This window comes from Grampus griseus (assembly GCF_964374135.1).
Source record: "Grampus griseus genome assembly, chromosome: 12".
Lineage (NCBI taxonomy): Eukaryota > Metazoa > Chordata > Mammalia > Artiodactyla > Delphinidae > Grampus > Grampus griseus.
In genome coordinates, this window is record NC_139006.1 from 12118077 (window position 1) to 12144421 (window position 26345).

General features: G+C 47.7%; 1 protein-coding gene across 1 annotated transcript in view; it reads right to left on the reverse strand.

Moving 5' to 3' along the window:
* Window positions 1-26345, reverse strand: part of RNFT2 (ring finger protein, transmembrane 2) — a gene marked incomplete at its 3' end in the record, with an annotated part of 59243 nt that overhangs the window by 26888 nt on the left and 6010 nt on the right. Inside the window, exons 4-7 of the mRNA XM_082667504.1 lie at window positions 24269-24747; window positions 22160-22236; window positions 18688-18788; window positions 15387-15540 (exon numbers count right to left, since the gene is read on the reverse strand). Of these exons, the coding sequence (XP_082523630.1) occupies window positions 15387-15540; window positions 18688-18788; window positions 22160-22236; window positions 24269-24747 (811 nt within the window). The remainder of the gene's footprint in view (window positions 1-15386; window positions 15541-18687; window positions 18789-22159; window positions 22237-24268; window positions 24748-26345) is intronic.

Below are 26345 nucleotides of genomic sequence, written 5' to 3' on the forward strand. Positions count from 1 at the left end.
TTAAAATAAGAGCAGCCCTGGACACAGAAGGTGGCTGCAGGGAAGCCTCCGCCTCACCTAGCGTGGGGACAAGTCTGCTCTGGGTAATACCAAGCCCCAGAGACCTACAGCAACCTGGTCAAGTTCATCAAGGAACAGAGCACTCGCCCCTCGCCTCCTCAGCCATCCCGCTGCCCCTGCTGCCATCACTCAGCACGAATTTATGTAGGGACGAAATGTGCCAGGGACCTTGAACAAGGACACGGCAGAGAATAAGTCTCTGTGATCCGGGTGCCTCTCCCTCTGCCCCGTCCTTGTTCTTTTGTGTGTATCTCCCTCCCTGTCTCTGTCGGCCCCTTGAAGGCAGGACCAGCTCTTACCCTCACAGCAAAGATTTTGCAGGCACTGAAAACTCTGTGCTAAGTCTTCTAAATCCATGAGCTCGTTCTCTCCTCACTGGGCTCCTCTCTGACATGGGTAATATCGTCTATTAGCCCCATACGCAGAGGAAGCAGTGGAAGCTCAAAGCCCTCAGGTACACAGCTAGCGGCAAAGCCAGATTCAAAGCCAGGCTGTTCCAAGACCCAGCCAGGGTAGGAAGTGTAACATTTCTTTCCTTCTTTGGCCCATTCAAGGCCTGACCTTGGCACTCCTAAGCCCCGAGGAGAAGAGGCAGGGGTCCGTCAAGCCTTAGTGGGCTCTCAGCCGCTGAGCAGTAGGCCTGGTGTTTACCTCTAATCTCTAAGCTCCAGCAGAGTCCTGACCTGTGGGTGCCACAGGGGAGAACGCACAAAAAGAGAAACATATACACACGTACTGAGAACCTACTACGTGTCAGGAGTTGCTGAAATCACCTCCACCTGCGTTGTCTCAATTTATTTTTTAGCTTATCTCAAATCTCCCCTAAAACCTGAGGGAAACAGCATTATCTCTTTTACAGATGCGGAAACTCAGGCACGGAGCGGCGAGGTGACTGGCCAGAGGTGATACTGATGGAAATGGCAGAACTAGGGTTCAAACTGGGATCCACCTCTCTCCAGAGCCCAAGGTCTTTCCAAATGACTCTGGAATGTTTTTGGACAAGCTGGAAGCTGAGAAGTGGAAGTGGTGGGCTCCTCGGACCAAATATCAGCTCTAACCCCCTTTCTTGCCCCTGGGGTTACCTGGAGGAGATGTGAGAGCAGGGCAGCCCTACCCACAGCAGTGGAAGCCAACCCCAGAAAAGCAGCAGAGCGGCGGCCCCCCAGCGCAACTCCAGGCCCCCACCCGGAGGGAGGGAGGAGGTAAAGGGGACGCCTCCGAGGCCACCTCAGGGAGTCTGGCTGCCTCCCTCATCATTTAGCTGCAGAAGAGCAAAATAATCACCACTTAGCTGGCTAATTAATCCCCGCAGCACCCCAGAGCAGGGGTTGCTCCTGCAGTCATAATGTGGTGTAGAAAGGTACAGGGTGGGCCTGAGAGCCAGGGATCAGGGCCTCCCTGCTCGCCCTGAATGCAAATTCACACCAGCCATTTGCATCACTCCTCTGTTCATTTGAGAGTCACTACACACCTACCACACGTTGCCTCATCACGAGCGCGGCAGACGTCACCCCTGCCCTCCTGGAGCTTAGAGTCTGGTAGGGAGGAGATATTCAACAGTTACCTGGGAAAATGCATTCGCCAAACTGCTTTCCATTTTGGTACCGTGGCTCTGGCTGTCCCCTCTCCCTGGCCTGCCCTTTTGGTTTGCTTTTGCCTGGCTAACTACTGCCCATCCTTTAAAACTCAGTTCCAAGGTCACCTTATCAAAAAAGACTCTGCTGGGGGCTGGTTTAGGTACCATCTCTGTTTTCCAAGAGGGCTCTGCTTCCCTGCCTATCACCCCATCAGACTGTGAGCTCTGAGGCTGAAAGTGCTAGGTCTGGGTAGCTCCCGTGCCTAGCAGGGTGCCTGGCACTCTGTTGATGGCTAATAAATACTTGTAGAATGAATATATGAGAGGATAAATCATGTGATCTGGAAGCAGTAACTTTTGGGCCTTGGTTTCCTCACGTGTAGAATAAGAAGGTCTTTCTGGGTCTAACAGTCTGTGAACAGGAGGGCAGGAGTATAGCCCAGCCTCTGAGGGAGTGGGGGGGCCTCTGGAATGTCCAAACTGGGCATTAATCATGGTGGTCTGCCCCCTGCCAAAGCCAGCAGCACGCCAAAGCCTCTGAAGCCCTCCAGCCTCTGCCAAGGGAAGTGGTGTAAATGTTCAAGTTCTCTCTGTCTGCAAGGACCTGAAACTGACTCTGACCCGCCAAAGCCAAAAGGGACTCTGGAAGGCTTCTGGGTTCTCTCAGGCTTCAAGGGAGCGCGGGATCACCAGGCCACCTCACAGCCAAAGTGGAAAATCCTCTCCTCTTGACCGGTGTTTTTCCAACTTTCCCGTGCACACGAACTACCTGGGGATCTGGTTAAAACACAGACTGATGCATGACGCTGCTCCCAAGTGTTGAGTGAATGAATGTAACCAGCCTCTGTGTTCCTCTTTCCCTGGAAGAGGGCACTGGATGGGTCCTGCTCGGGCCAGGTACCTGCCCCAAATTTCCAGTGGCGGGCCGGGCAGTAGAGGCGCCAACAACAGCCACGGCCCCAGCCCTGTTCCCAAGTACCCAGTTATTCCCAGAGAAGCGTGGGCCTAGGGATGGGCCGGCCACCCTAAGACAGGTTGACTACAGCTGCGGGAGCCGCACCAGCTCCCTGCGTACCCAGTGACCATCTGAACTGGTGAAAGGTATCATCTTTCAACCTGGAAAGTGATTTCCAAGGGCCCAGTGCTAGGGGGGCAGGTGGAGGAGAGTTTAAATAGCAGCTGTGCTCCTAATTTCCCCAGGAGGAGGTCTGGCCGCCCCTCCTCCATGTTGAGTGTTTGCCATTAAAAACAGACAGTATCATTTGGTTCAATAGAAAATGAATTAAAGGGAATTAAACGGTGGGGGTCATGCGACAAGCCCCGTCCCCCACTGTCTGAAGCCGTTTTTCATCTTCCCCAGTGGGGAGCACCAGCTTGGGGGGTGTGGAGCTGAGCAGGGCTAGATAGATAAACAAATAACGCAAAAGACCCCCCTCCCTCCCAGGGGCGGAGGCTGGGGTGCGGGAAGTCCTGGGTGCCCACTTGGGCCCTGTCCCTGCTGTGTCCCTTGGAGGCAGAATGTAGCCCTTGAGAGTCTCCCAGGGAACGGAGGGAAGGGAAACAAACAAGACAAGAACAAAAAATGATACACAGGCCTCTGAGACAGAAGGGGGGTCAGACTGGCTGAGGGAGGGGATTATGGATGGTACCTGGATGGTAGGGAGCGATTCTGGCTGTCCCTCAGCTGCACGAAGCAAGGCTGCTGCGGCCATCCGTGCTGGGGTAAGTGAGTCAGGAGGGCAGGGGTGGGGAAAGATGGGCAGAGAGGACTGGGGAGCGGTTAAGAGTGGGGGTCCTGAAACTAGACTGCCTGAGTTCAAATCCTAGCCCTGCCACTTACCAGCTATGTGCCCTTGGCAAGTCACTTACCCTCTCTGTGCCTCCGTTTCCACATCTGCAAATTGGGAGTAATAAATATCTATCTCATAGGGTTGTTGTGATGATTAAATTAGTTCATGCCTATGAAGCATTTAGAACAGCACTAAGCACACTGGCTACTTGTTACTGCTATATCTTATTATCATAGAATATTGATTATGTTATTACTGTTGGTCCCTGGGGGCATCTCCCTTGGCATCTGAAGACCTAGCCATAAGCCATAGCTCTGCCCCACAGACTTGCTGTAGGACCCTGGGTAAGTGAACACACCTTGCTGAGTCTCGGGTTCCTCATCTACAAACCAGGAATAATCATCCTGGGACAGAGGGTGCTGGTGCCTCCCAAGGTCCGTTCTTCCCTTCCTCCTTCAAAATAAGAATCCTGATTTTTGCTTAAGTCTACTGGCACCCAGCTGCAAGAAGATGCTCCCCAGCTCCCATGCAGTGATTGTGCCTGAGTGGTGGCCAATGAGATGTAAGTGAAAGTGACAGGAGCAATTTCCAGGAATTGGAAATGCTCACCAATGAAGGCAGAGGAACACTAATGACAGCTGATGCAAAAACCCCATGTAAAATGGTAGCATGCAGAATCCAGAAGCATATAAAAAAGATAATCTATTATGACCACGTGGGGTTTGTTCTAAGAATACAGGGCTTAATAGGAAACCTACTAATGCCATTCTTCATATTAACAGATCTAAGGAGAAAAATCAAGTGATTTTTGATCAAATTCAACAATCAGTTTTTACTTTCAAAATTTTAATAAACTGGACTTTATGGATAATTCCTTGACACAATAAAGCATTGGCCTCAGTCCTAAAGTCTATATCTTGTTTCATGGGGGATTGTGATGGTTAGTTTAATGTTTCAATTTAGGCTATGGTATCTAGTTATGCAGTCAAACACTGATCTAGATGTTGCTGTGAAGGTATTTTGTAAGTCTGAGAAACATCTACAATCAGCTGACTTTAAGAAGATTCTCCTCAATAGTCTTGAGGAGACTGTCCCTGCTGTGTCCCTTGGAGGCAGAATGTAGCCCTTGGGCCTCATCCAAATAGCTGAGAAGCCACAGAGCTCTGCAGAGGTCAGAATGTTCCACTTTCTTTAACAAGGAAGAACTGAAGGTAAAGGCTTAGGCTTCATCTTTTGTGCTGACATTGATCGGTAGAGGCTGTCTGGATTGCTGCACTGAGAAAGCTGTATCTGGGTAAAGCAGGGTCATGATTGTTTAGTGATTCCTGACACAAGCACAGGTTGGCAAATGGTAGCTCCTAGGGTGTTTGCCATCTCTGGATTCAGCGCTGCTCTAGGGATTAGTGGGCACCTGCGCTACACGCGTCAAGCAGAGCAAAGAAAGAACAAATCCTAGGGTTGTGTGTGAACATCTGATGCCTTGGGGTAAAACTAAAATTAGCCTCCTGATTTCAAAGAGTTAAGTTGGCCAAATTCACTTCTGATGGCTTCCAGCACAGACTCCTGGCCACATTTCACTCCTTGGGGTCTTCTATTTCCTAAAGTATCTGTGTGCTGCAGAATACTGAGTCCCTCACTCAGACAAAACTTTCCTGCAAAGGCCAAACTAGAAGGAATTAGGAATGCAAATGAATTCAAACTCCTGACCAGGGTTAGCAAAATTTTTCTTAAAGGGCCAGATGGTAAATAGATTAGGCTGTCTGGGCCACAGAGATTGTCACCACTACTCAACGCTGCCATTGTAGCATGAAAGCAGCCACAGACAATACATGAATGAGCATGACTATGTTCCAATAAATCTTTATTTATAAAAACAAGTACTGGGTCCATAAGTTGTAGTCTATCTCTGAACTAGGTTTTGCAGCATATTGTGCTCCTTAATACAAGGTTCCATGGTTAATAAGTTGAGAAAATGTCAGGGAAAACAAAGTGAAACAATTTTCTTGGCTGCAGGACTTCTCAGAGCCTTTACTGTGGCAAGTGGAGGATAAAGTTTAAAGCATTTCCCAAAGTCCTCTGACCATGGAACACCTTTTAACAAAATGCCTATCAACATCTCCCCAAGGCCCCAGAATCATAGTTTAGTAAATGGTATTTTCTTCCATCTGATTTTGGTTAGATTCTGACTTTCTTGCTCGCCTTGAACTATAAATGGGTAACTGCAAATGCTCTCTACTTTCTTTAGAGTAACAGTACCTAATAAACAACAAGGATTTACTGTATAGCACAGGGAACTATATTCAATATCTTGTAATAAACTATAATGGAAAGAAGGAAAAATGGATATATACATATATATGTATAACCAAATCACTTTGCTGTACACCTGAAACTAACACAATACTGTAAATCAATTATACTAAAAAAAAAAAAAGCATAACTAACCAGCCATCATTTGACTTGTGTTATCTTAATCCTCACAACAATGTTGTGAGTCCTAATATTCCCATTTTAAAGATGGGGAAACTGAGGCTCAGTGAGGTTAATCAGGGTCCCAGAGGGTGAATATCTTATGGGCCTAATCTAATCACATGAGCCCTTTAAAAGCAGAAGGGGAAGTCAGGGAGATGTGAAGCACATTCTGGCTTGAAGATAGAGGAGGCCACGTGAACAGACCAGAATGTGGTTTCTGGGAGATGACAGGGACCCCTGGCCAACAGCCAGCAAGAAAACGGGGATCTCAGTCCTACAACCACACAGAACTGAACTTTGCCAACCTGAATAAGCCTGAAAGTCAGTTCTCCTCAAGAACCTCCAGTAGGAGCCCAGCCTAGCTGACACTTTAATTTTGACCTTATGTGAGCCTACACAGACAACACGGGCAAGCCCACCTGGCTTTTGACCTACAGAACTGTGAACTAATAAACGGGTGTGTTTTTCAGCCACTGAGTTGGTGGTAATTTGATAGGCAGCAATTGAAAACTAACACGGGTCCATACTATTGTGATCTCATTTTATAGACGAGGAAGTGAAAGCCCGCAGAGGTGAAGGAACCTGCAGGGCGACACAGCTGGTAAATGGCAAAGGGTTTCTCAAACAGGAGTTGAACCCAGGCAGTCTGGCTTTTTACTGTTACGCTGTGTTTTACATATGTATTTGTCTGCAACAATCTCCAACATAGACGGTTAAGTTAAAAAAAAAGCAAGGTGGGAGCTGTGTATAGAATACTACTGTTTGATTATATGAAGATGAATAGGGAGAACATATACATGGGTCTGCTTGTATATGTGCATGGTAGCTATGAAAAGAGTCAAGGATGATATGATTATTTCCTGGGGAGGGGAAAATGGGTGTCTGGGGGCAGGACAGGGAAGGAGACTTTTCACCATATATTGTTTTTGGTGTTTTGACTTCTGAACCCTGTGATTGTATAACGCATTAAAAAAATGAAGTATCCTCAGTAATGAGAGGAATGGGGAATACCTGGGAGACATATGAATAGGTGACAAAAACACTCTCAAAAGGGCCCAGTACTGTAGGTAAACTGGTTTGTGGGTATATTAATTTTCTAGGGCTGGGGGGCTTATACAACAGAAATTAATTTTCTTACAGTTCTGGAGACTAGCAGTCTGAGAACAGGGTGTAAGTCCCTTCTGGGAGCTGTAAGGGAAGTATCTGCTCCACGCCTCACTCCTTGGCTTACAGATGACTGTTATCTCCCTGTGTCTTTACGTGGTCTTCCCTGTGTGGTGTGACTGTGTCCTAATTTTCTTTTTATAAGGACACCAGTCATATTAGATTAGGTCCCACCCTAATGACTTCACTTTGACTTAATTACCTGTTTAAAGACTCATTCTCCAAATATAGCCACATTCTGATGCACTACGGGGTTAGGCCTTCAACATATGAATTTTTGCGGGGGACACAATTCAGCCCATAAAACATTTAATCCAGGGTTTCTCAACCTTGGCACTACTGACATTTGGGACTGGGTAATTCTTGGTCTCAGGGGACTGTCCTGTGCACTGTAGGATGTATAGCAGCATCATTGGTCTCTACCCACTAAATACCAGCACCACCCCCATCCCATTATGACAATCAAAAATGTCTCCAGAAATGGCCAAACGTCCCCCTAGTTGGGAACCACTGCTTTAACCCCTTCTAGCCCTGCTGTGTGGGAAGCTGCAGCAAGTACAACTGGCTCTTCCAGAAGTTCTGCACTTTTATACACAGAATGATGTACTGTGAGAACCACAGCTGAGACCTAGCCAACTCAGACCTGCCCTGGTGGAGACCTGCCTCTGCTCAGGAGGGGAGGGGAGAGAGAGAGGAATGACTGACCCCCAGGAGAGAACATGACTCAATCAATGGGAAACCACTTTGAGAGCAAAAGTGCTGGGTTCAGGGCCCAGAAAAGAGAGGGATTTTAATGGCACAAAAAGCCTCATGAATCCTCTTGGCTCTCACATCCAAGAAAACCACCTTTCTTGCTCTTGTCTGCTTCCCCCTGTACTTAAGAGACGAACCACTGGGGCTGAAAGCTCGTGGAATTGCGTCCTGTGGAAACCTCTCATCCAGGGGCTGGCTGTGCAGGCTGCACTAGGGGTCAGCTAAGATGATTTCAGACATGGGAAGGGCTTCCTCCTTCCCGTTCTTATGGGAAAAGACAGGAAGTTGGTCACATGCTGTGTTTTTTGGAGAAACAGGTCAGCTAAACGTTTCCTTGTTTCTGATACAGCTAGTCCTAGTATCCACTCAGCAACTAGATACCCAGCCTTCTACCTTCTGATAACCTTAATGGGATAAAAACAACCATTTAAGAGATGAGGAAGCCAAGGGCTCCAAAGAGTGAGGTCACCTGTCCAAGGTCACATAGGTAGTAAGTCCAAGAACCAGGATTTGAACCCAGTTTTGCTGACTCGAGGCCAGTTTTCTTCCTGCTGTGCAGTGTTTACTCATGACACACCCGCTACTGAGTTTTTAGAGAAGTACCTGCTTTTACATTTCTCCATCTGAAAAATGGGCAGAATGGCAGCTGCCTGCTACCTATGCTAGTGAGAGGTTGAACGAACCCTGCCCTAAGAATGTTCTAGAACAATGCTGTCCACTGGAATGTTCTACATCTGCTTTGCTCAACACTGTGGCTATCGAGCAGTGCAACTGAGAGACTGAATTTTAAATTTAATTAATTTAAATGTAAATAGTCACCTGTGGCTTGTGGCTGTCATACTGGACAGTGCATTTCTAGAATCGTAAGCCAAGAGGATTTCATTTTAACAAAAGGAAGGAGCAATGTGGACAAGTCAAGTTTTAAATTATTACTACTATTAATGCTAGGAGTTGGAGTGTCAAGAAAATTTTCCAGGACGAGAAAATTTGCTTTCTTAACTAGGTTGGGGTTAGGTTAAAACAAAAGTTTCACTCGCAGAGAATCAGGGAGTACACGAAGGTGAGGAGGGCGTCTTACTTGTTTTTATATTCTCAGGGCCTAGCATTGCCTTTGTCAGCAAATAAGTCCCAAATAATGTCCACTGGATTGAGGAGAGAAAGGGGATGTGTCTGAGAAGAACTCTACGTGGTGGGGTAGCAGCAGGCCTAGTTTTAACCCCCTAACAGGAAATTTACACGAGGCTCTTCATTCAGCCCGTAATATCCATGTGTCAAGACAGACCTAACGGTCCTTGTTCTCATGAGTCTATACTTGAATAGTGGGGACAGAAAATAAACACAAGACAATCCAATCATTTCAGATACTGGCACACGCGAGGAGGGAAATAAAATGGGGATGGGGTAATGCAAACTGGGGACCACCACTCTGAACAGGGTGGTCAGGGAGGCGACAGAGTCTCAGAGGAAGTGACACTTGAATGATGGGAAGGGGACAGCCTTGGGAACATAGAGAAAAACCTCCCCAGGTGGAGGGAGCGGTAAGTGCGAAGGGCCTGAGAAGGAAGGTGCTGGCTGGTCCAGGGTGAGCCAAGGGAGAGGACAAGTCCTGGGTGATGAGGTTGGAGAAGTGGGTAGGAGTCTGATCAGGCAGGGCCAAGATGTATGAACTGTATAAGTTATCTGGATCTATGATGACAAGTGGCTGGTCTAGACACCCGGCCAATGTGATGGTTTGGGACTGAGGTTATAGATCGGTGGCCGTCATTGTTAACCCACCCCCTTCTTGGCCGGCCAATGAGCATGGCTGTCCTGGGAGGTCCAGGTATGAGAAGATCCCGGACAGACCCTCTGGTGTCCAGAGGCACGTGGGAATCAGCGGCTCACCCAGCCTCACACATCAGGGACCGTGGGGCCATCAAGCAAACCCAAATACTAGAAGCCCTTCCAATATAATTATAATATTAAAAACCAACCCACCCTCTCAGTGGACGGCATGGAGGCGCAGGAAAGAGCATCTGTGCTGTGAGCCATTAGGGGTCCCTGACAGATGTGCTCCTCTCCCCCCTCCCCCCACCAGCTGCAAATGAAGACCCGTCCTTTTCTTCTGCCCAGACAAGGATTGATGAGGATTCGGGAGAGCACTCAGACAGGCAAGGAAAGGCTGTGAACCTTTTCCAAGCCTGCAATTTATCTTGAGGAGACTATTCACATCACTTTTTACAGGCTGGATTATGCTCTGACCTGGCACATTAATCTCGCCGAATAAAATAATAATAATCAGAAAAAGGGAGCTGGACAGTTGCCAGGGAGGCATTAATAACTGTCGCCCACACCTCGGAGGTGCAGGGAAGGGGTGCCACCTCCCATCCCCGCCCCCTGGCCCCCAGAGGTGCCCGTCGAAAGGGAAGGAAGTGAGGTAGCCATTGCCTGAACTTGGGGGAATTTTATAGAGATGGTGTACGGGGACATCGTTCCTCAGTCAACTCTGAGGAATTTTCCAAGCACATCCAGAGAACTTCCGTGGGAGGGAGTGTGGTCTAGTAACTCCCTCCCAGAGCAGGGGTTCTGGAATCAGACTGCCTGAGTTCAAATCCCCACTCAACCACTCATACACTGTGTGACCTTGGGCTACTTCTTAACCTCTCACTGCGTTTGTGTTTTCCTCTGGAAAACAGGGATAAAACCAGCAACTGCTGGGAGTGTAAAATGGTGTAGCTGCTGTGGGAAACAGTTTGGTGGTTCCTCAAAAAGTTAAACATAGAATTACCATATGACCCAGCCATTCCACTCCTAAGTATTTACCCAGAAAAACTGTGTTCAAACAGATACTTCTACACAAATGTTCAAAGCACTGCTATTCCCAATAGCTAAAAAGTGGAAGCAATCCAAATGTCCATCAATGGGTGAATGGATAAACAAAGGGTGGTCTATCCACACAATGGAATATTATTCAGCCATTAAAATGGAACGAAGTGCTGATTTCTGCTACAATGTGGATAAATCTTGAAAATATGATGCTAAGTGAAATAAGCCAGACACAAAAGGTCACATAATGTATGATTCCATTTATATGAAATGCCCAGAATAGGTAAATCCACAGAGGTAGAAAGCAGATTGGTGGTGGCCAGAGGGAAGGGGGAGTGACTGAATGGGTACGGGGTTTCCTTTTGGGGTGATGAAAATCTCTTAGGACTAGATAGAGGTGATGGTTGCACAGCACCATAAATGTACTGAATGGCGCTGAATTGTATACTTTAAAATGATTGCTGGGACTTCCCTGGTGGTCCGGTGGAAGACTCCACGCTCCCAATGCCGGAGGCCCGGGTTCGACCCCTGGCCAGGGAGCTAAGATCCCACATACCGCAACTAAGCCCATGCACCACAACTAGAGAAACCCACAGGCCACAATGAAGACCCAGCACAGCCTAAATAAATAAACAAACAGACAAATAAATAAATAAATGTCAGTTCTTGAAGACCCACCGAAGCCAAAATAAACAAATAAATGTCAGTTCTAATTCATAAAAATAAAATAAAATAAAATAAAATAAAATAAAATAAAATGATTGCTGGTTAATTTGATGTTATGTGAATTTTACCTCAATTTTTAAAAAACCCACAAAACAACAGCACTTGCCTTGTGAGACAGATGTCAGAGGGAAAAGGGTTAGAGCAGGGCCTGGCCCACGTGCAGGGCTGACTCCACATCAGCTGTTCCTATTGCCATCAGCGTTGTTACTCTGAGGTTTGCAATCTCTGGCAGGTTATTTAACTCAGTTTCTGCTCTGTGCAGAGAGATATCAACAGTATCTACCTCCCAGGATTGCTAAGATTAAACAAGACGATGTCTTCAGTAGACTATAAACTCCAAGAGTATGTAGATTTTTGTCTACTTTGTACTTTGATACTGATGTATCCCTGTGCCTAGGACAGTGCCTGGCACACCTCTGGCATTTAGTAACTATTTCTTGAACAAATGGCAGTGCTTAACACACTGCCTGACTCCTGGTAATTGTTCGGCAAGGTTTACTTGCATTTATTACTATTGGTCTGGTTGCTGCATTTCTTTGAAGGTTTGCTGCATGTTCCTTTCTAGCACAGGGAAGTGAGTACTACTTTGCCTTGTAGATTTTGGTGTCTTCATGACAGAGGTATCTGGACACCTACCATATATGAGAGATTTGAGCTGAGCTGACGATGGAGTCTAAGCTCTCACTGAGGTTACAAGAGGAGGTGATGAGAGTTAGTGTAGCTGTCTAGACTATCAACTCATCCACTCACCCGTCCATCTACCAACCTGTCTGTCCATCCTTCTAAACATCCATCTACCCATCTAAATATCCATCCATCCATCCATCCAAGTACCCATCCATCATCTATCTAAATATCCATCCATCCATCTCCCATCCATCTATCCACACAATCACTGGACTATCCATCTGTCCACATATCCACCAACTTTCCCATCTAGCCATCCAATGCATCCATCTACCTATATATCCATTCACCCATCCATCTACCCACCCAAACATATATACATACATACAATGAATGCTTCCGAGTGCACATCAGATGCTGGTGATCCATCAACAAAGAAACCAGATGCATTCATTTTCCGCTGTCACAGAGGTTACAGTCGAGTAGAGCAGGCAGACAATTAAACAAGCAATTACACTCAGGGTGGTGAGTGCTAGAACAGGGAAAGTACAGGATACTGTGAGAGTCCCCAGTAGGGGCACCATGCCTCACCTGAAGGGGCAGGGGAGGTTTCTAAGAGGCTGTGATCTGCAGGAGGAGCAGGAGGTGGTTAAGACACAAGAAAGGAAAAGGGTCTTTGAGGTAGAAAGGCAGCACACAGCTGACTCCGGAAGCTGTAAGGGTTAGTTACTCAGTCTCAGTTTTCTCATCTGGAAAATGGGGACAGAACATCTACCACATGTCAGATTGGCACTAGTTGGTGTATGGAAGGAAATGAAAGAAGAAGGGTCTGGCTGAAGCACAGGGAACAGAGGGAAGAGGGGCAGGAGAGAGTGAGAGGAAGACTAAGGATGCTGGATAGGCAGGTGGGCTGCAAAGCCTCACTTGCTTCCTCTCTAGGCAATGACAACCCACCCCTCATTTCACCCACATACATAAAGTCTTTTTATGTTTGCAGCATCTCAAACGGGGTTTTGTAAACATCTCAATTTTCTAAGGGAAGAAAGATGTTCAGGCACATGTAGTGACTCACCCAAGGCCCCGTGGCTGGAAAGTGGCAGGGTCAGGAATGGCCCAGGAATTCCGACATCCATTCAGTGCTGGGCAGATGATCTCCTGACGTGGCCATGGCCTCGGGAGTTGGAAGATGTGAATTCTGATTCTATAACTGACCAGCTGGGTGTTTTTTGGACAAAATATCTCATCCCTCTTTCAGCCACAGTACAGGGTAAGTGAAAAAATGGCCACCCAAAGATACCAGGTCCCAAACCCTGGAAGCTGTGAATGTGACCTCATCTGGAAAAAGGGTATTTGAAGACACAATTAAGTTAAGGCTCTTGGCACGGGGAGAGTATCCTGGATTGTCTGGCTGGGGCCCAAATGCAGTCACATGTATCTGTATGAGACAGATAGAAGGAGACGTCATACACAGCAGAGGCCAGGTGACCGCAGAGGCAGACTGGAGTGATGCTGCCATGAGCTAAGGAATGCTGCCAGCTACCAGAAGCTGGAAGACGCAAGGAAGGATCCTCCCCTAACATCCAGCACCGCCCCCCCCACCACACCTCTGACACCTAGATTTCGTTTCAGTGACACTGATTTTGGACTTCTGACCTCCAGGACTGTGAGAGAACAAATTTCTATTGTTTTCAGCCCCAGGCATGTGGTTATTTATTATAGCACCACAGGAAATGAATACAGTGGGCCCTCTGTATCCGTAGGTTCCTCGTCTGTGGATTCAACCAATCTCACACAGAAAATCCGAGGATGCGGAACCGCAGATGTGGAGGACCAAATGGAAGGGACTTGAGCGTCCACGGATTTTGGTATCCGAGGAAGATCTAGGAACCAATCCCTCGCAGATACTGAGGGATGACTGTACTCAGCTTTTCATCTAGAAAGTGGTGATAATAATCTCTCTCACTCAGAGGGGTGTTGAGAGCCTTATATGAGTCAAGACATGGGAAAGAATCTAGCAAGAACCAGAATGCACTAGGCAATGAGTAACCATTCTCTATCTGTTTTCCTTATCTTTCTCCCATACCCACTGTGAGGTACAGCTTGGGCCCTGAAGCTGAAGCCCTGGGCTGGAGTCCCAACTCTACCACTTAATAGCTGTCTGCCTGCTCAACCTTCCGTCTCCTCCTCATGAATGACAGGAACTGTACCTCCCTGAGAGGAACAGCAAGAGGCTACATAAGGTAATGCATACATGAAGTGCTTAGTACAGTCTCAGGTTCACAGTCGGTGCTCAATAACTGCGAGCCATTATTATTCCAGGCAGTCAGTGCGGAGCCAGCTTCCTCACATGCCTGGATTCACGTCTCCTGCCTTCAACAAAGTGCCACAACCGCTATGAAGGAAGAGGTTCAGGGCATCTAGAACCCAAGGGGCACTGAACCCAAGGAGGGGGTCATGGGAACCCTGATTTGTAGCCGGTTGGTCAGAAGTACAGGTGCCAACTTGGGGCTGGTGACTGGCATCTGAAGTGACGGGGGCAGTCTTGCGGGACTGAGACCTTATCCTGTGGGATCTGACACTATCTCGAGGTGGACAGTGTCAGAACTGTGTTAAACTGAAGGATACCCAGCCGGTGTCAGAGAATTACATGATGTGTGGAAAACCCACACATCTGGTGTCGGAGGTATTGAGTGTGTGTGTGTACAGAAGAAACACAGGAGTGTGTTTTTCCTATACACCTGGCCAGTGATTTGATCAGTTGTCACTCAAGACAGATGGTCAATTCCAACCCGCTCTTCTGTCAACCAATGCCTGGGACAAATTCTGAGCTTTCTGACCTAACCGTGACGTCTTTTCCTCACACTGCTCAGTCCTCTGAATTACAATGATTATCCCCCAAGACCTCTTCATCCCAACACCTCTTGCAGGCCTCTCCCTAAGGTACACGCCAAAGAATCACTGCCACCAGTCTGCTTCCTGTGTCCATGGCAGGCGTCACTCATGGATCACAGAGTCCTTTTCTTCTGAGCCTCGGTACCCTCTATATAACGTGCCCCAGAAGCCACAAAGAGTCAAAAACCTTTGAGAGCCGTCCTTCCCTGGGAGAAGCAGGACCCAGGGCATGTCAATGTGCTTTTTTTCCTTCCTTGGGTGAAATTTAGATGAAAATTGCGTCAAGGCCAGCTCTGAACAACAAAACTTAGTAAATGCACTTGGAGAGCAGAGGCGTGACAAGAAGTTGGTGACAATAAAGAATGATGCTCAGCTTCAAGGGATGACAAGAGGTGGGAGACAGGATCTACTAGCTCAGGCTCTGTTCATTTGATGCACTGACATTAGCTCTGCCCAAGTCCAACCTTTCCTTCTCCAGAAGGCATCCTGAAACCCCTGCATGATTGGCGTGATGGGCCTACCTTGGACTTGACGGCCAGGATGATCTTGGGCAGGGCCACGACAAGGCACTTGAGGGCGATGGTGATGTACTTGAGCACAAAGTCTGCGATGCCCACGATCCACAGCAGGTCAAAGAAGTCCAGCGTCTCCAGGTTGGGCTTCAGGAATATGAGGCTGGGGGAGGAGTCAGAGAGTCAGGATGCTCACTTAGGGTCACTGGCCCTTAGGGGCCCTTCTACTCATTCTAGGAGCCTTGTAAATATTACCTGTAGAAAGAGCACTAAGCTGGGAGTCAGATATCTGTGCCCTGTTCCTGAATCTGCTATTAACTTGCTGTGTGACTCAGGTGGGTATCTTAACCTCTCTGAGCCTCAGTTCCCCTGAGAGTTAAATGATGAGACTGGCCTAGAGCATCATTAGTTAAGGTCCCCTCCAGTTTTATCGGCCACAAAAGGCTTCACAAGAGGAAACAAAAGGAAGGAAGGAAGGCCAACCAATAACATGAAGGAGGGAGAGAGAGAGAAGGAGGGAGGAGGGATTTGATGTGCAGACGCTGTGCTAAGCAATTTACTCACTGTATCTCATTGTCCTGCAGAGTGAGCACTGCTCATCCCCACTTTATAAATGAGGCCCTGAAGCTTGGAGATGTGAAGTTAAGTTGCCCAAGGTCACACTGCATGATAAGCATATGGGCATCAGTATCAGACAGACTTGAATTTGAATCCAGGCCTCTCCATTACTGGACCCTAGGCAGATAATGTTCTCTCTGTAAGCCTCAGTGTTCTCATCAATAAAATGGGAATCGGTCCCTCCCTCAGTGTTACTGGTGGAATTCAATGAGATAATAGGTATACTACTGACTCTGTCATGCAGCAGTGATAATGACAACAACATCTCTATGGGGCAGGCACTGTTATCTACCCATTTTGCAGATGAGAAAAAAGAGGCACAGAAAGGTAAATGAACATGCACAAGGTCCTACAAATATGATGGAACGGTGGTGGATTCGAACCCAGGTGTCCCGGCTACAGCTACTGCTCTCAGTCCTTATTCCACAGCAGTACTACTCGGAGTGTGTAAACCCATTTTACCCATCCGTGACCAGGTAAGTCACACTCAATTTCTGTACTTCCCTCCCTGGGGACAGACAACAAGTCATTCTCGAATTGGCACTGGTCCATAGACCACATGCTGAGTAGCACTGCTCTCCATCACCTCTGTGGATGATGGTATTAATAATATCTTGGCTTTCTACAGCATGCTGGCCCTAGTCTACATGCTTTGCATGTCTCAAGTCATTTCATCTTCCCAAAGGCTCTATGTGGTAGGCACTATGATTATCGCATCTTGAGCTGGGGAATCTGGAGCGCTCCGACGTGGAGTCACCGCCCACAGCATCTCAGCTAGAATGTGGCGCTAGGATTGGAACCAGCACCCAAACTGTGCTGGTCCCCTCGCTTTTCCTCCCGCCAGATTAGAGGCTCCAAGCAAAGGCCACTCCGAGTCCTGCCTGTCCACCAAAAAGCAGGGGACAGTGCACACAGCCCAGAGTGAATGCTTTCTAAACGCTTCCCACATACTCTGCTGGGCTGGTGGAAAACGGTGCAAACTGAGGCCCCCTGAGGACAGCATCCTAGAAATGAACTGGTCTGTTTTTGTACTTTTATTTTTAAAAGTCAATTTCTATTTTGAAGAGCGAGAGTAGGGTTAAATCAATGAAAATAATTTATTTTTGCAATCTCTCATGATACCTTTGGTGTCCTTCCACATCTGAGCCCTGTCTCTGTGGGATGCCTCGTCTGCAAGTCTGAGTGGCATCCGAGTTACGATATGGGGAAAGGCTGGCAGCCCTGAGCTCCCCTTTTTGTCTCTGCTCTTGTCCCTCCCTGGGCACAACCCAGGCTGGCTGGTTGACTTCCATGCCCTGCTTCTCTATTATGCATCTCTGATCGCAAAAGAAATGAAGATCTGCCCTCCACTTTCCATTTGATCTCAGAGACACCGATCTGTTAAATTCACCCACGTAGGTTTTAGTTCATTGTCTTAGAGTTTTTTCTGTTTTGGCTTTTGGAGCCAGAAAGATGCCCAAGTGTTTTTCCGCAGATTGATCACTAAGTCCACTTATTTCTAACGTACACTATGAACTTTAATGGATGGATACATTTTATTGTCAGTTTTCTGCCCCATTAGCCATCACCCCCAATAGACAAAGTAATTTATCATAAAAGAATAATATTATGATATGATTATGACATATCAAATGTTTCACAGTTTGCCCAGTACTTTTCACATATTATTAACATTTGGCCTCTCTGATAATTAGCCTGTGGGTGGGTAATGACCTTCAGGTGGGTAAGGCAGAAATTAACTTGCTCTCGGTTTCACTAATGCAGAAACTAGGCGAGGTTCCAAGAGGTTCCACTGTTTGCCGAAGGGCACAAAGCTGGTACGTGGCAAGACTAAGAACCTCTGACACTGGTCATCAGACTTCAAATCCGGGGATGATTCAAAGCCTCTGTTACCTACTGGGACTAAGGCTTATTAGAAAGGGTTTCATTAAGCCAAAGTTTCCTCACCTGTAAAACAGGGACAGCAATACCCTGCTGAGTGGGAGGGCAAAATAAGATAATGGCTATTGGTAGCATTTACAAACCCACTCTAGACCACTGACATCAGTAAGGAAGGAGGCTCAGCTCTGCTGCTTTTCTCCGGGTCACTCTCTTTCTCTTTGTGTGCTGCCAGTTTGACTCAGCACTGGTTTGACGAGGGCACAGAGGTCTGAGCCTGTGAATGTGATCATGCCCAGAGAATGGCATGAGCTGGAAATTCCTCCAAGGTTCTGGGAGACTCCATCTCCTCTACCCTCCACCAGGACCTTGATCTTCTGGGCCAGGCAACTAATGCAGTGTGCGGGAGGCATGCTGATGCCTTGGAACTAACTTCCCAAATTGCTTTCATGCAACTTCGGGTGGCCCCAGAAAGTGGTGAAACGGGTCACTCCTCAAAGTCCATTTTTAAAACAGATGGGCATGATCTGAAAACTTGGCTTGAGTTTCAACCCTGTGCCAGAGACCATTACTGGCCAGTCCTCCCCCCGCCACGCACTATGTGGCTACTAGAAAATGCAAAATTACACATGTGGCTTGCATTATATTTCTATAAAGAATTATGCTCTAGGCACGTGTATATGACAACAGGGTGGGATGTGAAAGTTACAACATGACCTAGAGCTACTACATTGTTCTCAAATGATGGGGCTGTGGGTCCTGAGTCCAACAAAGCCCCCCACTTTCTCACTGGGGGTCAGACTCCCCTGCTCACCTGTTATACAGCTGCTGGGAACTGAACGTGTAGAGCACATACAGGGTGTTCCCCGCCAGAAAGGCTAAGATCCACAAAATGACCAGCACCGACCTCTTCTCCTAGAGACAAAGCAAGAGATCTGTGGAGATGCTGAAACGCCAAAGGTGCACCTGGCAGGATATTCCAGAATGTTCCCCAACAAAGGGCAAATTTTCCCTTTCTCAAAGGTTTGGAGGAAGCGGGGCTAATGGTGAAAGGAAGGGCATTGGCATCTTTCCATCCCACTGGAACCTAAGGGATGGTTACAGAGAAGGTAACAGAAATGTGTGAACCTGCTTGGAGATCCAGAGAGTCAGGAGGGCACCATGGTTAGCAAATCAGACTCTGGAGCTGGGTGGCCTGGGTTCAAATCCTTGGTCTATTATCTGGAGGCTGTCCAACCCTGGGCAATTACTTAAACTCTTTACATTTCTCTGTAAAATGGGTATACATTGTATCTCTCTTCTAGAGTCTGAGAATTAATGTACATGAACTGCTTAGAACAGTACCTGGCATGTAAGAAATGTTAGTTTACATATACTGTTAGAAACTGAGGCACAGAGAAACTAAGTAACTCTGGCTCAAGGGCACATGTTTTAAGCTCCAGTGTCCTCATTAAAAAATGAGGTTTAGGGACTTCCTGGTGGTGCAGTGGTTAAGAATCCGCCTGCCAATGCAGGGGACATGGGTTTGAGCCCTGGTCCGGGAAGACCCCACATGCTGTGGAGCAGCTAAGCCTGTGTGCCACAACTACTGAAGCCCATGTGCCAGAGCCCATGCTCCACAACAAGAAGCCACTGCAATGAGAAGCCCGCGCACCGCAACGAAGAGTAGCCCCCGCTCGCCACAACTAGAGAAAGCCCGCGTGCAGCAACGAAGACCCAACGCAGACAAAAATAAATAAGTAAAATTTTTTTTTAAAATCAGGTTTTGTTAAGGATTAAGTAAACTTGATAAATGTAAACATTCAGTCTGGTACAGGCTCACATTTCAGGCTCACTAAATGGTAGGACTTGTTCTGACTTTACAACCCAGCAGTAGATTCAGATCGACAGGTTGGAAACTTCTGTTCTAACTTTTTCCGGCATGGACCTTTGGGCTACTGCCCTGGACTGACCATTCAACACAGGGCCACATTTATAGGATTAAATTCAAACTCGTACACATGGATGTCAAAGCCCTTTGCAATCTAGCCCCGTTTCTCTTTCTCCAGCCTTGTTTCTGATTAGTCCCCAGGAAGATAAGCTGGGAAACCTTCTCAGTTGACTGTTTCTCAGTAGTCTCTCAGCCTGACAGCAACCTAAGGAAATTTCTAGATGAGGCGTAGAGCAGGGCATTCCTGCCTGTGTACCCTGGGATACATAATCAGACCCCCGTGCTGCTGACAAGCTGAAAAGCTTGTCTTTTCCTGGACCAGGGCGGCTGCATTGCTGGAATAAGATGAGGTCATAACTTTCCCAGTGTAACCTTCCCTGTGGTTTCGGTAAATGCTCCACTGTCTCCAGACACAGCTCAGTGCTCGACACACTGTTACAACACACGTTTCCATAGTGTAGACAAAATAAATGCATCTCCATCCACCCATTATTCCAGGAGGGGTCAAGGTTAACGGCCTGAGAAACCACCTCCAACCAACCAACTGCTCTTATCAATGTGATTAACCCACTCGGCAGCCCTTTTTATGCCAATAAATAATAGATTCCGGTTTAATCCCCTGTAAATCCAAACCAAAAGTGGAAGAGAAAGGGAATTAGCAATGCTCCGAGAAGCCAGACTCTGAAGGACAAATGGGGTACTTCTCCAGTAGTAAGTTGAGATCCCTAAACTTACTACGAGTCATGCAGACTCTCTTCCACTGAAATATACACAGACAGGCAAATCATCACCTGTGTCTTCATAGGGTTCAAAGACCCCTAGAAGCCTGTCCATGGATACAGGCATCCCCTTGCCCCTAAAATTCAAGTCAAGGCACCACGCGGATGTTACTGCATCTGAGAAAGAGCCACGGCCCCAATAGTCTCCACTATGACATTGAGCAACCTGCTGTTCTAACAGCAGCAGAAAGGGGTCTGCATGAAGAAGATGAGACTAAGGGTCAAGAAGAACCTCTGGCTCCATGCCCAACTCCAGACTTCAATGTGCTCATGTATCAAATAAAGACTGAGCTGGCATCTGTGCCTCATGGACGCCTAGGTGCTTCTGAGAAAGCAGACGACCCCAGAGCAAGGTCAGAGAGGATGGTGGCTATTATAGGATCACGTGTGCAGCAGAAAATAGGCTTGTTAAAAATAGCTCAATTAAGTTGTTCCTATGAGCCAGGCACTGCACTAAACACCTTCCATGCACCATCTCATTTAATCCTCTCGATGGGTGTATGAAGTTGGTGTGGCAGTTCCTTTTCCAGAGGTGGCACCTGAGGCTGTGATCAGTGAGGTAACCCATCCAAGGGCTTGCAGGAGGGTGGAGGAGCTGGAATTTGAATCTGGGGGGTAGTACAGGCTCTGGGCTCAATGCCTGGGTTCATATCCTGATGCCACCCTTCACGCTGGCTGTGTGGCCTTATTATGTCTTAGCCAAGAAATTCTGGGCCACTACTTCCTCACTGGGAAAATGAGTTCAGAATGATTTTGCCTCCCTCCCCGGTTGCTGGAATGAAACTGCAAGAGGAGCTGTGTAATGGGTCCAGCACCGTGCTGGACATGGTTAGTGCTCGGCAGATACCAGAGGGCATTCGGGGTGACGGTGGTGAAGCCGTACAGCCACCCAGCAGTGCCCGTGGGGCGGCCTTAACCATGGGCATGGGTTGGAAGTGAGCTAACTGATTGAATGCCGGGAGGATAAGGGGAATGGGCCAGGGGCACATGGGGAGAGGCTGCTGTTGGAAGGGAGAAGGATGGCACATCCGGGGATCTGCCCAGGGTGGGAGGCAGAAGAATGGCCTCCCAAAGGTGTTCCTGTCCTAATCCCTGCAACCTGTGAATATGTTAGGTTACACGGCAAAGGGCAATAAAGGTTGCAGGTGGAATTAAGTTTGCTAATCAACTGACCCTGTGTGAGGGACAGTCTCCTGGATTATCCAGGAGGGTCCAATGTAATCACAAGGGTCCGTAAAAGTGGAAGAGGGAGACAGAAGAGGAGAGTCAGAGGGAGATGTGTCTATGGAGGGATGGTCACAGAGATACAACGTTGCTGGCTCGAAGAAGGAGGAAGGGGCCATGAGCCAACGAATGTGGGTGACTTCTAGAACCTGGAAAAGGCGAGGAAAGAGACTGTCCTCTGAACTCTTCAGAAGGAACACAGTCCTGTTGACACTCTGATCTTAGGCTAGAGGGACCCACTTCAGGCTTTGATCTACAGAACTGTGAGTAATCCCTCTGTGTTGTTTTAAGCCACCGAGTTTGTGGTCATTGGTTACAGCAGCCCCAGGAGAGTAATTTACCAGGTGACTCACCTTTAGAGAGACCTGCTCCCGGAGCGTGGAGTTGGCATAGGCGAAGGTGCTGGCCATCCCGATGCACACAGCAATGCCTGCAGGACAGAGGAAGGGCCGAGACCACCCACTTAGACTCGTCAGACCTGGCCCAGGCTTACTACGGACAATCCCTGGTCCCCTCGGGGTTGACACGCTAACCACAGAGGAGAGAGAAAAATCCCATTTCTGGGGCATTTGGGCTGCCATGTATATCACTGGGAACCCCAAGCCACTCTGAGAAGAGGCCTCTGACTTAGGGATGGGATTGAGGCCCGCCACTGTGGGCGTATTTTATAGAACCAGTTAGAAGCATGGGCTGTGCAGTCTGGTAAGACCTGTGTTCAAATCTCGGCTTGGACTAATCACTGCACCTCTCTGAGCCCCAGTTTCCTCCTCTGTAAAACAGACAGAATAATAACAGTACTTAACTCAAGGAGGGATACTGCTTACAGTGTACAATCTCTAGAAGTTAGTAAGTGGTGCCTATTATTATTTCTACTTCCAAAAAGAATCTGAGGCGTGTTATTTGTAATAAAAGCATATGTAGAAAAAGACCACAACACCATAAGAAATTGAAGTTTCATGTTAAAGGGGAAAGAATTCCTAGCTGACAGGAAAACATGACCCTTGCAGAGTAGGGAAAAAGAACTGAATTTTATTCCACAATTTAGCAAGCTACTATCTTGGAATTCTCCCTAAATAGGGATTTTCGAATCCTACTTTTTGTTCCCTGTGGAAAGGATTCTGCTTTCACATGACATGCACAGTTCCCAAGCTTGGAGTTCACTTTTACTTTTTAAATAGTGCATGTATTCCAGGCATTCTTCCAGATCTTCTTTGTAAAAGATGTGTTTCTTCATTAAAAACATATAAAATCAAAACCAGTAACCCCACAATCTCTTCTTGTACTATTCTCTTTGATCAAACAAAAAAACCTGCCAACTGAGAAACAAAATGACCAAACTTGAGAATAAAAATTAGTGGTGAGTTTGCTGGAATTCAGGGTAAGGGAGAACACGCCAGTTTCCATTTCTAGGAATAAAAAGGGAGGGACTGACATGGTAGCACCCCAAAAAGGAAGGAGTGATCTGAGTCAGCTGGAACCCACCAGAAAGGGGCAAATGAGACACAAACGATGGCCTAAACTCCTCTAGATATTTCTTGTGGGATGTAATAAGCCATGAGACAGTAATTAGTACCGTAATTTCTACCATAAGATAAAAACAATAGCCTAAACTCTCCAGGACACAGCAACATCATGATCTACTAACAGTACGTAACAGATAATAACAACAGTGGACCAGAAGCCACAGTTATTGACGGTTAAGTGTGTGTCAGGTACTAGGCTAAGCACTTTATGAATCATTATCTTACTTCCTAATAATAATATTAGGTAGTATTTACTGAGCACTTGCTATGTGCAGGGTTCTATGTTAGGTATCTTACATGTATTAATAATGAATATAATAAAAATAATAATCTACACTTGCATAGCACTTACTCTCTGCCAGGCACTGTCCTAAGTGCTTTACGTATGTTTATTCATTTAACCTCACTCAATCTCACGAAGGCAGATGCTGTTCATATACTATAATAGCATCTGTAACATACTATTAGAGTCTATGTATAGCTATAATACATATGTAATAGTATTTGTAACAGTACATATACTATTTTAACCCCCATTTTATGGATGATTGGACTGAGGCACAGAGAGGTTAAATAATGTACCCAGCGTCACACAGCTAGGAAGGGGGCAGAGCTCGGGTGCAGACCCAAGCAGTCTGAACTCCTGGGTAGTACACTCTATTCCTTCACGTCACCCAACTCCCAGCTGTGGGAGTTTCTACCACAACCCCGCTGGAGAGATGACGAATCTGAGACTCAAAGAATATGAGTGGCTTGCCCCAAGTCACACAGCTAGTCGGCCAGGATTTGAACCCAGGTCTGACTCAGAATCCTGGACTCTTAAGGACTTTGCACCATAAGGACCTCTACTGCCTTCCCTTGGCACTTGGGATGGAGACGCCATCCCCTACCCAACGGGTGAGGCGGCAGTCTTTGCGCCCTGCATCCCTCCACACTCACCAAGCTTATGTTGGAAGCACACTTTGGCCAGCAGGATGAGGATGAAGGGCAGCCCTTTCTGGAGCCAGCAGATCACGGCCTTCAGCTCGGACAGGGCTGGGGCGGGCGTCCCCGGCTGCTCGTCGCCGGCCTCGTCGGAGTGCGCGCGGTGGTCCCCGCCCACGTGCTGCAGCAGGGAGCCCCCGCGGTGGCCGCCGTGGTGGAAGTGGTGGTGGGGCTGGCGGTGGTGGTAGGCGCCCCCCTCACCGCGGCCCCCACCTTCCTCCCTGGATGTGGGCATCTGCAGGAACACGTCCCCGCCGCCCGCCGCGGCCCCCAGCACCAGGCTGGACGGGAAAGGGGTGGCGGGGAGGCTGCCTGTCGGGAGGCCCGATAAGCCGGAGAAGAGCGCTGGCGGGGAGGCCGCTTCTGCCTTCAGACTCTCAAAGACTCCGCCTTCGTCCACACTCGCCTCAGAGCTGAGCGCTTGACTGCGATTTCTGGGCCAGAAGGGAGGAGAAAGCCGCCACCAAGTCAGGCAGTGGAGGATGGGGGGCAATGGACCCTATCAGTGATGTTAGGGGCCGAATTGGGGCCCGTGCCCCAGGAAAATCATATGTTGAGACCCTAACCCCCAGTACCTCAGCCTGTGACAGTTTTTGAAGACAGTGCTTTTGCAGAGGTAAGTGAAAATGAGATCATTAGGGCCAGCCTTAATCCAATATGACTGGTGTCCTTATAAGAGGAGGAAATTTGGACACAGACATGCGGGAGGGAAGACGACGTGAAGACACAGAGAGAAGGGGCCCATCTGTGAGCCAAGAAGAGAGGCCTCAGAAGAAACCAACCCTGCCGATGCCTTGATCTTGGACCTCCAGCCTCCCGAACTGTAGAAAATAAATTTCTGTAGTTTAAGCCACCTAGACTGTGACACCTTGTCACCCTGCAGCCCTAGCCAACTAATATAAGTAATAATAGCAACAGGGTCATAATCTTTACTGAAATTTTACTATGTGCCAGATACTTTTCTAAGTGCTTTCCATCAATTAACTCATTAAATCTTCCTATCAACCCTGTGAACTAGGTACTAATAATACCAACTTACATATCAAGAAACTGAGGCACAGAACAAACTAACTTGTCCAGGATCACACAGCTGGTAAGGTATGGAACAGGGAAGAGTCAAACCCAGCAAGGCTACCTCTGGAGCCTGCTTTCTTAACCACTACACTTTACTGAAAAGGGAGCGCAGAGTCCTCTGATTCTAGAATAACCTCAGAAACTCAGGTACCCCTGGTTCTGTAATCTCCAAGTTCAATGATTTCCAGTTCCCAAGAGGATCCACCTTGGTCACAACTGGTATTTGGAGGGCAGCAGAAAGTAATGGGAAGAAGATTTAATTGGAGAAGCCCACATGTGAACCCTAGCTCCACCCTTCCCAGGGGTCTTAACAATCCTACACTCAGTTTTCTCACCTGGAAAATGGGTATAAACACCATTCATGCATAGAATTCCTGGGGATCAAATTTAGAATACCCCTTTCAGTGTACCTCGCACTTAGTAAGTGGGAACTATTATCTCTAATCCCTATGGAAAACCTCCAGGGCTAACTGCCATTTCTAGTTCCAAGCACAGGCCTGTTGTACTGGAATCAGGTAAAGGATGCTGATGCTCTCTCAGAGCCATTGCTGGAGGAGCAGAGAGCCTAGAGTTACCCTTCCGAGAATGGTGAGCCCCAAACTGGGTGCACTTTCCCATGAACACCATGCCCCGGAGTTCTGGATGTCATGTGTCTCCTCTTGGGCTTGTCCTTTTCGAATGCAATCAGTCTACACAACAGGTGGAGCTGATTAGCTCAATGTGCTGTGTCAGTGGGAGGGGCAAAGAGCCACCCTCCCCTCCTTATCTCACCCCAGAGTAGGGTTCCCAAGGAACCTCCACAGACCCCTATGGTACTCTAAATACATCCTGAGTTTACTGAAAGTGAGTGCTGAGTTCCACTCATCCTGTGGACCCCATAACCCAGGGCATACAACCCAGGTGCTTAATAAAAGTATGCTAGTTATCGGGCTTCTCTGGGGGCGCAGTGGTTTAGAAT